The sequence below is a fragment of the Botryllus schlosseri genome, chromosome 2 (assembly GCF_051294905.1).
Source record: "Botryllus schlosseri isolate E-star chromosome 2, Bs_hap1, whole genome shotgun sequence".
In the NCBI taxonomy this organism is placed as follows: Eukaryota; Metazoa; Chordata; class Ascidiacea; order Stolidobranchia; family Styelidae; genus Botryllus; species Botryllus schlosseri.
In genome coordinates, this window is record NC_137237.1 from 37,275,661 (window position 1) to 37,293,049 (window position 17,389).

Here is a 17,389-nt window from a genome sequence, read left to right on the forward strand (position 1 = left end):
TAACATGAGTAACAACTCTGTGATATCGATACCAACAAGGTTAAAAGTACACACACTGTTCAGTGTTTTCAGGAAACATGGACCAAACGATAGATTCCCACAGCAGCGTAACGCCAATGCCAAACCGCTTCATGCAAGTGGCTTAAGTGCTCGAAGAATATAGTGCATATATATCCGCAACCGCTCTGCCATATAAATTTACCATCAAATATGCGCCTTCAATGTATGTCTGATGCTGTAAAAAAACTTCTTCTCGCCTCCCCGATCGTCTAGTGCAGTGCTTCTCAACCGGCGCCGCCACAAGCCACGTTGCCGTGCTCACAATAATTCGTGAGTCTGATTTTCGTATCACAGTCACATTGATTGGAGCGTGAAATCCGACAGTGTGTTATTGTGTATGCGTGAGATTGAAATTAATTCTTTCCTCAAAAGTCTTTGTGAACGTTAATCGGGAAATGCATCAATCCAGCTTGATTTGTCGTTATCATCAGCAAACAATTGCGGCAACGCAAGCTCCTCATAACCCCTTCGTGCTTGGTAATAAAAATAGACGAATTGGTGGTTGGATACGCGCTCTCTCGTCTGTTGTTGTTAGTGGTATTTATTGTAATTTTGTACTACAACGGTCATTTACACCAGGCCGATATTTTTATTATGATTGCGTCTGAGCACGGTCCACTTTCAGACGTTTTTAAAAGACCACTTAAGCCAGTGGTTCCCAACCTTTTAACGCCCACGTACCATTCCGAGGTTTTATGCAGTGCTCGCGTACCACCTACATAAGTTATGCGCATCGAAGGCAATCAAAAATGTATTCGTCATTTATGACGTCATAATGACGTATTTGACCTATGCGAGGCGTAATAGCAAATTCTATTAAACTAGGCTTTACCAGCCAGGGTTGATAGGAAGCATGGACTTGTTTTTTCTCCACCAGTCACAAGAAGAAGAATATAATGAAAAAACAGCAAACAACAAACGTCAATTTATTTAATGCGATGACTGCATTTGTTTATTTTCCACTAGCTCAGCGGTGCTCAAATTTTTTTAGACACACCCTTTTTCTAAGTGAAAAAGTTTGCGTCCCCCTTATCGTCATATCGCAAAATGCAACAAGAATGCTAGCAATCCTAGCGAATAATTTGATGGCATGGAAGGTTATGACAGTTGATAAGGGAATTCAAAAATATGCAATCAGGACGATACACAGAGCAGAAATAATGAAATGGAGGTAAATCGCGCTTAGCGCGAATTTTTTTTCAGTTAGCTGCAGCTTCGCGCCACCCTACAGTGCTTTCACGGCCCCAAGTTTGAGAACCACTGTTCTAGCTGGTCGATCCGTGGCATATGTTTGCTCACAGCGCATCGAAAGTAATGCATTGGCGCAACAAGTCGGTTTCGTTTCGACGACTTGATAGTCATCAGAGATGAAAATCCTTGATCGCACTCCCACATAGACGAGAAAATTTGCGGCTGGGGAATAGCGTGATAAGCTAGAGTCGAGTACGAGGTGACCATTCTAAGCCTGAAGTTTATTGGAGAACAATCTTTGTGTTCAACCCCACCTGAACTAATAACTCCCTTCGGTCGAAAAAAAATAGAATCCACTCGCGTACCACCTGGAACACCTTCGCGTACCACAGGTTGAAAACCACTGACTTAAGCAGATCGGATGGCGAGGAGCCTATAGATAAACCTTTCACATCTGTAACCATCTGTTACATTCAGGACCTTAATTGGGGCACCCCAGCCCCCCAATTGGTACATCGATCTCGACGAGGGGCCAATATTATCACATGAATTAACATAAAATATGGACTATTTGTTCGGAGAACTATTAAACTTCTTTAAAAAAAATTTCGCGCCGGACGCGATTTGTCATTGTTCGATGTCTTGGTTTTAATAAGGCTACCTCCTCCCTAATAAAATAATACTCATAATTTATAGAAATAGGCCTTTCGGTGTCGGCCATTACCGCGCAACGAACGATATACCAAGACATACGAAGTTCGGCCAGAATGCGACTCCGCCAAATGTGCTGCCAAAGATCGACAGTGAGAAGACCTCTGTAGAAACGGATCAAAATCTTCGATATATATAAATGCCGAATTTCCAATTGACTGTAGGCGCATTAATGGTTGTCTCCAAATATTGCAGTCGACAAAAATTCAACGCATAGTATATGAAATTGCCAATATCATTGACCGAATACCATCATGAATTTGGGAAAACATTAACGCTCACTGTAAATGAGATAAAGCGCAATCGCCAAATCTGGCGCTTGTGGCAGCACAATATCGTGCTAAAGCGCCACGACCGGGAGTGACCTTTAGTGCTATTCTTAAACTTCCTCTTTTTTCGGCCGTTTCTCGCTCTTTTGCGATGTGGTGGGATCGCGATGACAGGGAATCAGCATGCGGGTTTTGAAGCTTTCTTGGCGAGTAACGGTATTGCATGGCAGGACATCCAGAAATTGGAAGGTAAGTATATAAGTAATATAGCTTCAGCAATGTGCCCTGTTAACTAGCTAATCGAGACAGCTTGTGCAGTTATATTCAGTACATCTTATGTGGAGTTGGTTGAATGCTGGTGCCAATTGTGATCTATTAGAATGGTTACTATGCAGCTTAGGTTATTATTAGCGTGTACTTTTGATAAATGTCTAACGGACAGTCTTGTTATTGGTTGTGCCCCTTTGTTGGGAGTTCATATCGGCTTACAAAACATTTGCTGAAACGTCAAGTCTGATTTGTACATGCAAGCTCTGTCAATTAATGTTATGTTCAAAATTATTTCATATCTCAGAGAATGACGTAGATTCGGATATTTTCACCAAGCTTCGTGATAAAGACCTTTGGCAAATGACGTACCAAATGACGTACCGTCTGGCGTCTGTTGAGACTGCAAGAAGTACGAGCTAATTAACTATGGAAGCTCCGTTCATGCAACTGAATCTTGTTGTTACAGTTATGGGAGAAACTAGCAACTAATGGAGGTCCAGACAATACACGCCATGAATCTTTCTCAGTCGCAGACCCAAACAATCCGTGCGGTGAATCAGCGTCACTCGCAGAGTCGGACACCACGTTGCCTGTGGATGAGTCGCTCCGTATTGATGTAGAATCACTCGCGCAGTCAGATACCACCCTACCCATAGAGCCATCAGTCCAGGAGGATATAGGACCTTCAGCCACGCCAATACCGGTAATCATTATTTTGTAATATTTTGCTATGAATTGAGCTAAACTGTCTGTGTCTGCTGCTCATATCTCGGGGTGATGCCGGAGCAACCAATGCAGATCTCCATGTGGATGTTATGGTATTTATCTGCATAATTCTAGTAAGATTCTATCTTATATTTCCATCAATATTGCAGCCGTCGTGCAGTCCCAAAGACCCTGAACTCATTGCTCCGATGCCCTTGCTGGTATTCAGCTTCAAAGTTCAGCAAGCGCTCGAATCACGTACACTCGTACAGCTTATGTAGACCGCAATTGGCACAAAGGCTTGTCTCTATTCAAGCATCAATACGGACTCCGGCGTTCTCAGCTAACGAAGAAAGAGATTTCTTGGAACGTTCCCTACCATGGGCGACATCACACTAGTTAGTATGCATGTAATTATGACAACTTCTTATTGCTTTGTTATAGAGATTATGTGCCAAGGCTGTTTCTTCACTGTATGTGTATGACAGGGTTGTAACCAAGTCACAAGGCTCCGAGTCGTAAGTCAATGTCACTGTTTTAGTTTTGACTCGAGTCCAGTCGAGTCATTTTCAATTGCCACCACCGAGTCAAAGTCATCAAGCAGAGGTTCGAGTCCGAGTCATGGGAATTATGACTCAAGTCCGAGTCTGAGTCATTGTGTTGACTGCTCAGTTTCCAGATAAAGTCTTGTTAAACCCACTGTTATATCTCTGTTTGGTGATATCGAATGGTTCGCATTTATGATACACTAATTTTCTTCACTTTTAATAGTTAGTATCTTGCAGTGTTGGGATGACTAGAGTCATGACTTGACTCGAGTCACTTCGCTAAAATGACTTGACTTGACTCGGCGTATCAGAAATGCGGATTGACTCGTGACTCGTGAGCAAAATTCACTAGCCTATTTCAAGTCATCAAGTAATCGGTGTCGATATTTATCACTGTATCTTGCATATGCTCGGATGGTTCGCGAAACGCTGGTGTAACCCAATCATTCAATGGTCGAGCGTGTCACTTAGCCTCGATTGTTCTCTCACAAATAGATTGACCGCAAACAAAGTGATCGAAGCTTACAGCTACATTGTCGTAAACTCTAGTAGTAAACCAATAAAATAGAAAAATGTCTATTTCTGTTCTCTGTTCATACCTTTACCAAACCTCTTGTTTTATTGAAATTGAATTTGAACATAGTTTATATTGTCCTCAACCATTAGCGCATGCTCGAATTGTATCATATCTATTTGTAAATGGGTAATGTATTGCATCTTATCAATTCGTTTCTCTATTTTTGCTGTTAACTATATAAACTGAGGTTATGCAATTATCTACGTAGTTCAACAGTTCTACGTTTATGCGAGCGATACAGCGCCTTATTGCGTGCATATTTAACTTAATATTCGTTCATCGGTTCAGAATCAATGACCACTCAATCTGTATTTCAGACAGCTAGCAAAATGCAATGATGTAATCGTGCCTCATACTTCGAAAAAGCGACTTGACTTGAAATGTGACTTGAGTCGAGGCACCGCCAAAAATCGAGTCACCTTTGAAAATCGATTGACTTGACTTGACTCGAGTCAAAATCTGCAATGACTCGTGACTCGAAGGTAGTGACTTGATCCCAACACTGGTATCTATCTGGTTACATTTTCAAGTACCAGTAACAATAGATGAACTCTCAATTGGGTGGTTATACTTTACTACTCTCGAGATTATATGGAAACGTCGCTCTTGGCCGTCGGAGTCTCTAGTCATATGACTTGGTTCGAGTCATGCGTAATGACTCGAGTCCAAGTCAAGTCGATACACATATTGACTCGAGTCAAGTCGAGTCATCAGAAAATCGTGACTCGAGTCCGACTCGAATCGAGTCATGACTCGAGTCATTACAACCCCGTTGTATGAATATATTCATAGATCTGATCATATTCTAATCATTCTTTTAGACACATACATTCTCTTACAGGTAAGGGAAGATAATTGGAATTTGATCGCACCAACCGCAGTTGAAGAGATCAGAACATACTACGAAAGAATGATGCTCATATTGGATAAGATATTTGAGGTAAATGCGGACTCGCAATTCCATTCTGAATTAAATTTGATTGATAATAACCCCTCAATTATTTAATATTTTCAGTCCAATACTAATGAAGTGAAGCTGCAACAATTACAATCACAAGTTACCGATCTGAGAATAAACTCGAAAAAGAAGACCCCAATATCTGCTTTATCAGTACAACAGGTACTTGTTTATAAGATTAATATAACTGTCAGTTTATAACGAATGTATGATTTGAAAATCAAGCAATAGCTTGATAACTATGATGACCTTAAGAAGGTTTTTATTGTGAGCATTATTGTTGTAATGTCAATGAGTTTCGTAGCACCTTCTGTTAACACAGATGATTGTGCAGACCAGGGACGGTAAACCCGTGGCCCTCGAAATGGTTTGGAGTCGTTACGATAACAAATTTGCCTACATTTCAGGCCCATGACATTCACATCAACAGCAAAACGTCCGAAGCTCCACATTTGGTGGTTTCAAAGCATGGAAATGGAAAGATACCGGGATGGATTCTGGCTGATGGCCAAACGAGCAAAGGCCTGGGGCGCAACAAGACGGCTACATTGCCTCTTCCACTCAAGTACCTCAGCTCAAGACCCGCATTTTCCGTGCCACTGTCGAGCAGGCTCTTCTCTACGGAATAGAAGCACTCACGCTGACAGAAAAGCTGGCTAAGACGCTCAACGCCAACTACGATGTACTCCTCCGCTACGCACTCGGCATCCACCACCCGGAGCACATATCCACCAATGCACGGCGCAAACTCACAAAAACGGTCCCATGCCGTTTGCTGGCTGCTGAACGACGCTTCCGCCTAATCGGCCCTCTAGTGCGGCATCAATACGATCAACAAGTTGCCGCCATCATCAACCACATTCCGACGGAGCCATGGCGCAGAGGTGGCTGGAATAGAACCACATGGCGCTCGACAATAGAGAACGAGCTAGCGCAACGCGGGCTATCGCCCGAAGACGCCCACGATCGTCCAAACTGATTATCTTTACGTTCTTTTGCCCTTTTATTTAATGGAAAGTCGATATATCTATATTGGGACCTGTCTTAGCCCAAAGAATTCCAGCTCCTGGAGTTCGTGCAGTATGTCGTTGTCGGTGACAAGAATAATCAATATGTATCCACCAAACTATCTGATTTTTTTCATAATTTCGAACAGTCTGCTGCAGCAGAAGACCTTTGTTAGCATTCCATTAGGTTTTACAATCGTTCGTTCGTCCATTCGCATTTGAAGTTGGCAAATCTACTCATGTCTTGTCATATAATGTTCAAGTAATATGACATTGCAAATATTCCAGCAGTGTCGCTTATCTTTTCGTTATGCTAGATTGCTAGTTCCTACTTTTAGCTTGGCAGTCAATACTTTTGAATTTGCACCATCTCGTACTTATTGAAGTTCTAGTGCTGGCTTGTACAAGCAATATAGTATGGAAAGTATCCCAGGAACTTGATGGTTCGGTGTCCCTTATCTTTTGTCTATACTTGTTCCCACTTTGGCCATGACATCTAGATATCAGTAAGTAGTAAGTACTATAACTTATTTGCACCTCGGAAGTTCTACGTCTGGCATGACTTGACATGACATAATGGAAGTATTGTCAAATAGTTCAGTGCTGCTTAGCCCGTTAATTTACAAGTTTGTTCTTCAATCTTGGCCTCTATGCTATACATTCAGGTATATGTGCAAGATTTGTAAATTTCGTTTAATGTCTACAAGTGCATTTTTTTTGATAACATGTTTTCTTGAAAGCATGCACATCACTTGTTTCGTTTATAGTAAAATGTTCATATATTGCTGGTTTCGAACAGGATAAGTCGTCGAGTACGCCAGATTATTTAGTAATCCATATCAAGCCGTAGCACAGCTCAGATAGCGCTTGAATCATGAAGCACTATATATATAGCACATAAATCTTAAATCACAATATACACAGCATCAAGCACATTTTATTGTGATATCTTTTTGAACATGAAACGTGATATCTTTTATGCTTTTAAAGACACTAAAATATTTACAGTGATAGGCGCGACCAGATAACTAGCAGTGGTTCAACTTCAAACGTTAATAGCGAATGGGTGTCTGGTGGGTCGCGCAATGAAATGTGGATGAAAAGTGGATCGCGAACTGAAAAAGGTTGAGAAGCACTGCTCTAGTGTGGTGAGTTGGTTCAATACAGCGGTTTAATAAAGCATTTTTGGAGTGACCCGAAAACTCGAATAGTGATTAAAAAATATTAATGAATCAAATTCGAAGATTAGGAGTTTGCTTTCAAATTTATTATATACAAGGCATGCGCAGGTCTAACGCCAGATCGGACCAAATCGTGGGTATGAAACATTTGTCTGACGCCGGCCAGATTAAAATAAAGTAGCCTGATTCTGTCGAAAACTTCGAGAAAACCTGCTCCGAACATGGGGAGAGGTGTGAATAGAGTTTTATGCCGGTGGTGGTGGAGCGACATCAACGTGTGACTTGAAACTCTTTCTGGTGTCCTGACGTTGCCAATGGACAATTCCGCATGTACTGTGTACGGCCTTTCTCATTTCCTTTGAACCAAAGTAGTACACGAACGGATTCATGCATTCCGTGATTCGGAGAACGCCATGAGCGATCAACAACAACAGCACCGAAGTACGATACGGCAGATCATCACGCATGACGCCGATGTATATTTTAGTAACGGTCTCCCATGTATATCCAACGAGACAGCTGGTGGCTATAGACAGCAGCTGTTTAACGGCTTTTTTGTCCTTTGACTTCGTAACTGCGTTCGACGAACTTGCTGGTAACTTGCGTTGCTTCAAGAACACACAAATGCCGAAGCATAATCCAGTTACCAGTAGCATCGGGATAAAAACCCCGATGAGCACCGTAAGATAGAACATGAGCCGCACAGTTTGATTCGCGCGTTCGCCCAAGCCGCACCTGAATCCAACATCTGCTTTTGTAACATCAAATAGTAAAAACAAGGGTGATGATAACAGAATGGCATAGCACCAGCAGAAACAAACCAAGCGAATGTATTTCCGTATATCTAGCACGTTCCTATTGGAGAGGGCATAGACGATTCCACGCAATCTAACGACGCTCAGCAACAAAACATGATGGACGGTTGCAATCGAAGTGACCATGTCCAGGGGCGTTGCAATAATGCAGAAAAATCTGCGAAGCGTGAAGTTTCGTGATGTAAGCACAACGAGTACGTGTGCTGGACTGTTGCAAGCTGAAATCATGTCGGAGATGCAGAGTCCAATGATGATGACGTTGAAAACAGTCCGTTTCGTCCGAAGCAGAGCTGTGGTCATAACAGCGTTCGTCACGAAGCATATCGCGGATAAAATTGAAAAAGTAAACATCGCAAAGGTATACAACGCACCGGTTGGTGCGTAGAGTTGTGTATCATTCGAAATTGATAATTTTTATTTACAGTCGAACACAAAAGCTGCTTTCCAAAATATAAAGAAATAATCTCGATAGATTCACGTACAGCATGTAATAATAAAGGTATGGGTTTTCAAATTCCTGACTGCAAAATTCATTCGGAAATCTCACAACCAAACATTCAGCACGAAGAAAACGAAGTAGCTGTTATTTTATAGGCCAATGTTCTATAGCAGTGTTTCTCAACCGGGGGTCCCCGAAGCCTCAAAATGTAGTAGATAACTAATTAGTATTTTTTTTAATTCGAAAAATCACGAGGCAGTTTCTCTTCATTACTAGTAGAACTCCAGAGCTCGGATTAACAGAATGGCCGTCTGAGATGAAATATCTTACTCTGCAGACTCATTTTACCTGCTAAATTGCCAATAGCCTACTGATACAAACATTTTGCTGTTTAGAGATGTTTTGATGAGGATTGTGGGAAAAAGTTGGATCAGTAAGGTCAATCACGGTGACTTCGAAATGTTTACAAAATCCATTGTCTCCTCTGATGTACGCAATCATTATTACCATAATAACCTCAAGATAAGCTGCTCGATAGAAATGACCAGTTTTGACGTTCAATCAATCAATCGACTGATTATATTTTAATCTGCTCAAGACATAATGTACAATGTATAATGCGATGTAGTGAACAGATAGGGGGATGCCGAACGACCGACCCAGTTGGGGTCTCTTGAACTGGCATCCACCTCGATCTATAGTGCCCGATGTCACAGTCTCCTTCGATGTTATTTTTTCTTCGCCGTACCTTTTTAGAAGCTGTTGCCTGCTCTTTTTTTTTCTTTATCGGGACTTTTTCTGGGATTTCTTTGTCACCGTAAGCACTACGGCACGGAAGACAAGGAGCCCAGAATAACCTGGAACTTGAGCCGCCTGCTTGGATGGTGTCGACGCTCACCACTACGCTATCTCCCCCGAATGGTATATGTTCATTAAAAAATTGTTGGTCAATTTTTGTGCCCTATTTGTTGCGATCATACCCAAATGTGTCGTTGGAAGCGTTACGCGTTAATATTACATTCGCCACCACCTATGTTTGAAGAAATGGATTTTCGGCACTCGTTCATATCAAATCGAAGGCGCAGATTTTCAAGACACGACCACGTATTTCAAGAAATGCAATTGCAGAATTCGCTTTGAAATAATAGAAGTCAACTTCATTTCTACACGAATTGTATATTCTTATTTTCAAGAAAGAGCGTTTTGTTGCTGTTCATCACTGAGCCTACAGTTATCATTTGCACAAGATAGACGACGACTGCACGATAATTGAGCTAGAGTTCAACTAAAACTTCGTGGGGTCCGCGGAAGTCCGTTACGGGCTGAGAGGGGCCCACGGAGACAAAAAGGTTGAGAACCACTGTTCTATAGGGTTACCATACGTCCTGCATTAGAGGGATTTGTCCTCGTTTTCAAAAAATCGACAATGTCCTCCGAGGACGCTGAAATGTCCTACTATTTGGCAATTCGTCCTCGTTTATAGCTTTGAGAGCCAAGCGGTAATAATAGGGACTGGGGTTGCATTCAAAACAAACGGTGTTTTAAAACAGTTTGTTTAAATCACGTTTTAAACAATGTTCTAAACCAGCGGATCCCAACGTGGGCGATATTGCCCCCCAGGGGGCGATTTCTCGGTCTAGGGGGACGAAAATGACGAAGGGGGCGATAGGGGGGCGAAAATGGACAAATGGGGAGACAGGGGGCGAAAATAGCGAAGGGGGCGATGACGCGTTAAAACGGCTATATTGGAGTCAATTCGGAGAAATGACCTCTTTTTTTTTAGTCAACCAACGAAAAACTGGTTGCAAAAGTGTAAAATTCGACATCGAGCCGAAAAGTTGGCCTTTTTTTTTAGTCAACCCGCCGGTGATTACAGTTTGTATGCCCATTTTTCGGTTCACAAAATTTTAGGGGGCCATGATCGGTGTTGAACTTGAAAAGGGGGCGATGGGTCGAAAAAGGTTGGGAACCACTGTTCTAAACAAATCCCTTAAAAACACATATTTGTTTTTTAAACGTGTAATTATAGCATAATTGTGTAATTACATTCGAAAAACATGTAGGTAGTATGAGCCTACATGGACGACTTGCACTCAATAATCTAGTCCAGTGCTTTTCAACCTGTGTGACGGTTCGCACTTGTGCGAATGAAAAAAAAATTCAGTGCGAATGACCAGCGTGGTGCGAATGGGGCGAATGAAAAACCCGGATGAGTGCGAATGAAAATTGTCCATGCTTCTCAATTTTTTGACGTGGAATAATTCAAATAAACTTAATACGATACTATAAAGCACAGTGAGACCCTAAATTTTGCCGTTTGGAAGCAATTTTAAAAACTTGTAAATAGCGGGGCTTTTCTAGTTCACAAGTGAGGAACGCTCCCGATGCGTGTACTGTATAATTGTATATTGCGAAGTTTGAGAGAATATTTCCGCGCGAGAGGGTTACGTCACTGCCTGGAAAAAGATTTACTGGAATCAGTATCAGTTGCTCGGACTCGGAAACATCGTCCGTGTACGGACCTTGTAGGAATGTTAGTAATAGTAGCCGATGCCAGTGTCGACATTTGGCATATTTGAATGCAAAATATTGTAATTTCGGCACATATTCCTGTTTTTAAACAGAAGAATTTTGCGTTTCTTCAACTATAACAACTAACGCATTAGATCTGTAACAAGTGTTGTTTACTCGTGTACCTAACCAAGTATTAGAGCAGAGGTCTCAAACACGCGACCCGCCAGAGCATTTTGTGCGGCCCATAAGTGTCTTTATATTGCATTGCATCGAACTATATCAAGTCACTGGTCAGTGGACAGTTTATCTACTGACCATTGCAATGCCTGTGTGGAATTTTAACTACACCATTTAGGCTTTGACAAGCTTTCCTGTTCTTGGACTGATAATCTCAGGTCGAGTCTAGATCATTAAGTAAGGCATAGGCCTATTACATATAATTAATTGGTGATATCGCTAAGTTTGCTGATCCATAGGAAAAGTTTGCCTAGTGTGTATTCGTACCATCTTTGTACTACAAACTTTGTTATATTCCGAATTCAACCGATTTAGCTCGAGCGGGAGCACCCTCTGCAGCGCAAAATCAAATCCACCAAGACGTATGTCTTACGATATTCCTTCTGCAGCCTAATTGAAGCTTAATTAGACTGTTGAAACTTATTACTCTTTATGTATAAGGATATTTGGGATAGTAAAGATAATTTGGCATTACTTCAGTCAGTTTGCCATTGTTGAACGCTTGCCCTAATAAGAGCTTACCGCAGTTGGCAACCCTGGCCGATATAACTGTGCGTTAATCATCAATCTTATGTGACTTATAATTATTCAAGAAGTGTCGGCTTTGACAACACAAGGATACCGCAAGTTATTCTTGAAATATATGTTGATCTGTGTACTCCATAGATAAGAAGGGAATGAAGTCTAAGGCTATCCATAAATAACTGTCATCAATCACTCAGATTGTGGGGGTTTGTATAGCAATGCTTTCCTGATTTTAACGCCCACCGTACCCTCCAATCGGCTAACATACATTAGTACGGTGAAGCATATTTTCGAATGTTGTCAGAAAATGAACGAAAGGTGCTACTCGCAACATTGGTGCTACGATTCAATTGCAGTTTCACTATTTTGTGCGTTTTAAATGCGAACACATTCACATCGCGATGACGTAACATGTCGACTTAGTGGAAAAGTGATATTGTTGCGAGTGCATGTTGTTCTTGGGTTAGCCTTCCAAGCTCCGAAGGAAATCATTGCACGATGCACCCGGAAACAACGAACACCTTGAGAACAGCGGGAGTGCTATATCTGTGATTTTTCGACAGCCATGATTTTAGTACTTGATTAATCAATAATACGATACGCTGAATGGAAAATATTGAAGCTCTGTACCTCCAAGAAGCTCTTCCAATACAAAAGTGACAAGTTTCTTCATTTCATTTTGTGTAATGAATTCCGATTGGCTGGTGCGAATGAAATTTTGTTTGAAAAAAAAGTGCGAACGGAGCTCAAAAAGGTTGAAAAGCACTGATCTAGTCGATGTACACGATATGTAGGGGCTGGAACGTTCGGCTCGGCAGTTTTAGCAAGTAGATAAAAAACATTGTTACGGAATGGGTGTTATGATGATGATGACTACCGACCGTCAAAATGCTGCATAACAATGTAGTCCTGTTCAAAGATATTTTTGGTCTGTTTATGACAATGGTCGGATGCCCTTTTCGTCGAAGGATTCATATTGACCACATATTTTCAATTGTCAATGTCAATCCACTGTGACATCACAATTGAAGATTCGTGACGTCATGACTTGAAAATGATGATACCATGTTTTAAACAAGAGTCATGTTTAAACATGTTTGTTTTCAATGGATTGTTTTTAATGCAGCCCTATAGGGACAACTGTAAAATGCCATAAATCGCTCGAAATCTTGATCACAGCGGTATTGGCGGCAAGGTTTGCTAAGAACGGAAAACATGGCGTGAAACGTTTTTTTTTCGCAGTCGAGTAGAAGACATGATTTTTTTTAGTCGACCAAATAATATTTACCGTAAAAATTCCCAAATTACTCGTTTTTTTCTCGTTACTATTATACCTTTTGCAGCTTGTAAAAATTGAAATAGTGTCATTTTATTCGGATCTCAAAATTGGGAAACCCTGATGTTGTGTCTACATCAGTGGTTCTCAACCGCCGGTCCGCGACGACTTTCCTGCCGGTCCGCCAAGTATTTTAAAATTTTATACCTCATTTCAAGATGCAAAATGTTGAAGGCTTGTCAGTCGATGAAATAAATAAAACATCAACATCAAAATATTTAGAACTTCGTGAGGTAACATTACGCTAGGAAACATGTTCGATTTAACTTGAAGTTCAAACCGTCTCCTTTGACGACATGCGAGCGACAAGTACGAGCTGACGCGCTAAACCGCGCAGTTTTCACGATCATTCGTTTTCGAATCATTTATTTTGTGGAAAAACCCGTATCGCTGTGGCCAGGTACTCTCGTGCGGCGTTTTGCGTTCATAGTACGTCTGGTGGTAGTGGGAAATAAGCAAGATAGCACGACAAAGTGCTTGGTCCAGTGTTGGGATCAAGTCACTATCTTCGAGTCACAAGTCCATTCGACTCATTGCGCATTCTAACTCGAGTCAAGTCAGGTCGTGACGAGTCAAGTCACAATGTCGAATTTTTGAAGTTCGAGGCATGATTCAAGCCATTGCATTTTGAAAGATAATTGAAGTATGGATTGATTTACTATGAATTATGAATCCAGTAACGAATATCGATGTAATTATTCATTCAACGGGGTATTGTATGACTCACACATACGTAGAACTACTAAGCCATACATTGGTAACTGTCCGCTAAATAAATGACAGAATATGAAATCTCAGATATTGAAACAAATTGATATGATCCGATACACAATCCACCTATCTACCCATACGATACTATTGAAGCCTGTTGACGTTTTTACGGTTGCTCTTTCGCGGTACTTTCGCTTTGTCACCTGATGAGCGAGCAGAGCTCCGAAAACTCGTGTAATTAATAAAGATATATTCATACAAGCGGACGTTAAATAGGGTGTAGAATCTATCAAGGTCTTATGTTTTTACACATCGTCTGCTATCGGCGCAACAAAGTATTCAATTGTTGACGAGTAATATTAGGGTTACTCAGTGACGTGCGGTGAGGTTCATGGCTGGTGAGGCACGCCCCCCCCCCCCACACACACACACACAACACGCACGCAAGCACGTAAAGCACCTAATAAAGAGACCTGAAATGTGAATAACAACAGCAGCGGGTACAGAGAGCATTTTCTTTGCACACTGATAGCCGATGCAATTCCACATTCTATAATACATGTAGGACTGGTCGCTATTGTGCTAAATGGGCAAATTTAGACAAATAATAAGTACTATCTCTTCAAGTAGGCCTTCCGGTATAAATTATTCGAAGAACATCAAAAAAGCATCCTCAGATACGATTTTATTTTTCAGTAAAACAACACTGGATTTGTCGAATTTCGAAAAAAAATGCACTAGGTCAAGTCAAAATAAACTAGATCTAGTGTTTAGGAGTGGCACCACTGACCACAAACAACAACGCAGGCTTTGTAAGTATATGGTTATCACAATCACATACCACAATTAGGGGTTAAAGGGATTGCAGTTGCAGTCGAACACAGCATAAAGGACACAAACAACGATAATGCAGCCTTTGCAAGTAGCTATCATATACCACAATTTAACGTAGCTGTGGATGCAAAATACATAACAGCTACATAAGTAAGGGAATGTATTGGCTGCGAATTACGCATTGGCCGTCGCTACTTATATAATTCCTACAAGACTGATGGATTCCGAAATCGATAGCGCGTTTCGCTGCGTTTCGATTGTCCAATTGTTAGCGAATAGTGCATGAAGCAGATTCGTTTGTGCCTCACCTCGCCATTGTTTCTCTATGATAGCATTGCCTGTAATGAAGGCGAAGGTCACCTTCCTTGGCGATTTATGGGGTTCTGGTGCCCTGACACTGTTAATATTTATATTTTCGGAATCAGTGTGACCATACCATTTCGTTGATACCAGTTATTAAGAATTCCGAGCTATTTATGATGAATTGCATAGTTGCAGGTGAGGCACGACCCGCCCGTGTCTCACCCGTGCCCCACCTCTCCTTTCGCGCTGTATTTTTGAATAATAATGATGCAAATCGATGATGTTGGATGAATAAAATGTTCAAATTTAGTTATTTATGAACATCGATGTGTAACATCAATATAATCACGACTCATGGATGGGTTTCACAATTTTCACTTACTCATCCAGACGACAGGTGAGGCACTGCCTCACCTGCCTCATTGGACCGCACGTCACTGGGGTTACTATAAGTCCTCTTTTATGAGTATTTGTATGCTTGTTTTTTTAACTTTATTGAAAGTGTCCTCGGAGGACGCCCAAATATCCTCTTCTTTGAAAATATTGGTTAAATATAGGGCAAATATTGACTGATATACAGTAAATCAGCACTGAAGTAACACTGCGGCGGCTATTTCTGGAGCTGAGCCGAGAAGCTGACCGTTTTTTTAGTCAACCAACCGATAATGTGAAAGAAAAACCGTAATTTGTGGTTCGAGCCAAAAAGTTGACCTTTTTTTTGTAGTCAACCGACCACGAGATGAGAAAAAAAATATCATTTTTCAGTATTTTCCTCCGGTATTGCAAGTCAAAATTTGGAAAAAGTGTCCTCTTTTCAGAGTTCCAAAATATGGTAAACCCAAGTATTATGAATGTATAAACTAATGTATCAGCCCGATTCAAATTATGCAAGAGATTTGTTAAGATTAGTACTGAGCAGAAATACACTGCTACAGATCGAATACTACTATTCTACGACAACGTAAGCTCTAATCACTACGTTTGCCGTCAATTTATTTGTGACATGCCGACGGAGGCAGAGTAAAGCCAGGTTGCGCAATCGTGGAATGACTGGTTGTTCACATATCATATCAGCGTGTCGAGAGCCTGCTGTACGTTCAGGTACAACGAGTAAGTCGAGACCGATAATTTGATGACTTTGAATTGACTAGCAAATTATTACTTCAAGTCACAAGTAAATCCACATTTTTGCAACGCCGAGTCAAGTCGAGTTATTTTTCCAAGGTCATTTCAACACTGGCTTGGTCCGACTTCGAAACGCGTCTTCCCTAGATATTGTCGAAGAGAAGAATATTATTCGAGTTGGCGTAATCGGGTGAATCCACGGTCTTAATCGGGTGAATCCACGGTCTTCATCGCGAAAGACTGCAATCGACTCTCGGCGCTAGCACGTTTATCCGGGCAAAATTTTTTTTACCACGAGTCAGCAGACTAACCATCGTAAAATCACATGAATACCCTCGAAATATCACTCTGTAGTACCATAAGTGCTAAAAAACGGTTTCATACTTTACATAGTGGGTTAATGTCAATTTATTAAGGTCTAGCGGTCCGTCAATTATTATTTGAAATTATACCGTTCCGCGAGGAGAAAAGGGCTGAGAACAATGTTCCGTCTAAGCTGCGCACGTGCCAAACGCGCAGTGCTGACACGGTCTCTGCGCATAGAAAATCTAAGTTGCGCACAAAAATCCGAAGTGATGACCTTTTTTTAGTCGTTACGTGCTATTGTCCAAGCGTCTGCGCAGTGAGTTGGTGAGTGTGCGCAGACTCGTCATAACTTAGAGGGAACATTGGTTGAGAGCCGCTGGTCTTCACCATTGTCTTTCAAATGTATATCACGAAGCTGTTGAAATGAGACGATATTCCTCCAGCGGGGCAATTCGATAACTTCACAGTCATAGACGCTGAGATTGGGTCTGCTAGGTATGCCGCGCATACCTAGTAACTTTTTGGGTGTAACTCCCTGACTAGCAGGCGATTCAGAAATGAGCAATGTATTTCGTAATGATGCAGCTCACTTGAGAAAATCAGCATTAATTGATTGATCGAATGCACATTATTAGAAGACGCGGCGTGAGGCAACAAGACCAAGACCTTGATATTATAGATGCCAATTTCTATAGGCCCGAAATGTAGCGATCGTCATCATTGTGTAGAAATATGATATCTGGCGCAACGGCTCGAACTATCGCGTC

At 41.4% G+C, this 17,389-nt stretch overlaps 2 protein-coding genes across 7 annotated transcripts in view; both read left to right on the forward strand.

The window, feature by feature from the left end:
- LOC145434596 (uncharacterized) overlaps window positions 1-17,389 on the forward strand; it is a 269,611-nt gene that overhangs the window by 160,065 nt on the left and 92,157 nt on the right. The gene's annotated exons all lie outside the window — the stretch shown is intronic.
- Window positions 2,377-7,042, forward strand: LOC145434555 (uncharacterized). 6 transcript variants are annotated; one of them, XM_080311901.1, is made up of 7 exons: window positions 2,383-2,480; window positions 2,806-2,910; window positions 2,968-3,319; window positions 3,377-3,604; window positions 5,173-5,271; window positions 5,347-5,451; window positions 5,697-7,042. In XM_080311901.1, the coding sequence occupies exons 4-7, from the start codon at window positions 3,587-3,589 to the stop codon at window positions 5,916-5,918; spliced, it is 444 nt and encodes a 147-aa protein (XP_080168027.1). In that variant the 5' UTR covers window positions 2,383-2,480; window positions 2,806-2,910; window positions 2,968-3,319; window positions 3,377-3,586; the 3' UTR covers window positions 5,919-7,042. The 6 variants fall into 6 exon arrangements, with proteins under 6 accessions (XP_080168029.1, XP_080168028.1, XP_080168027.1 ...); XM_080311902.1 differs by lacking the exon at window positions 2,806-2,910 and having other exon boundaries at window positions 2,380-2,480; XM_080311899.1 differs by having other exon boundaries at window positions 2,806-3,319.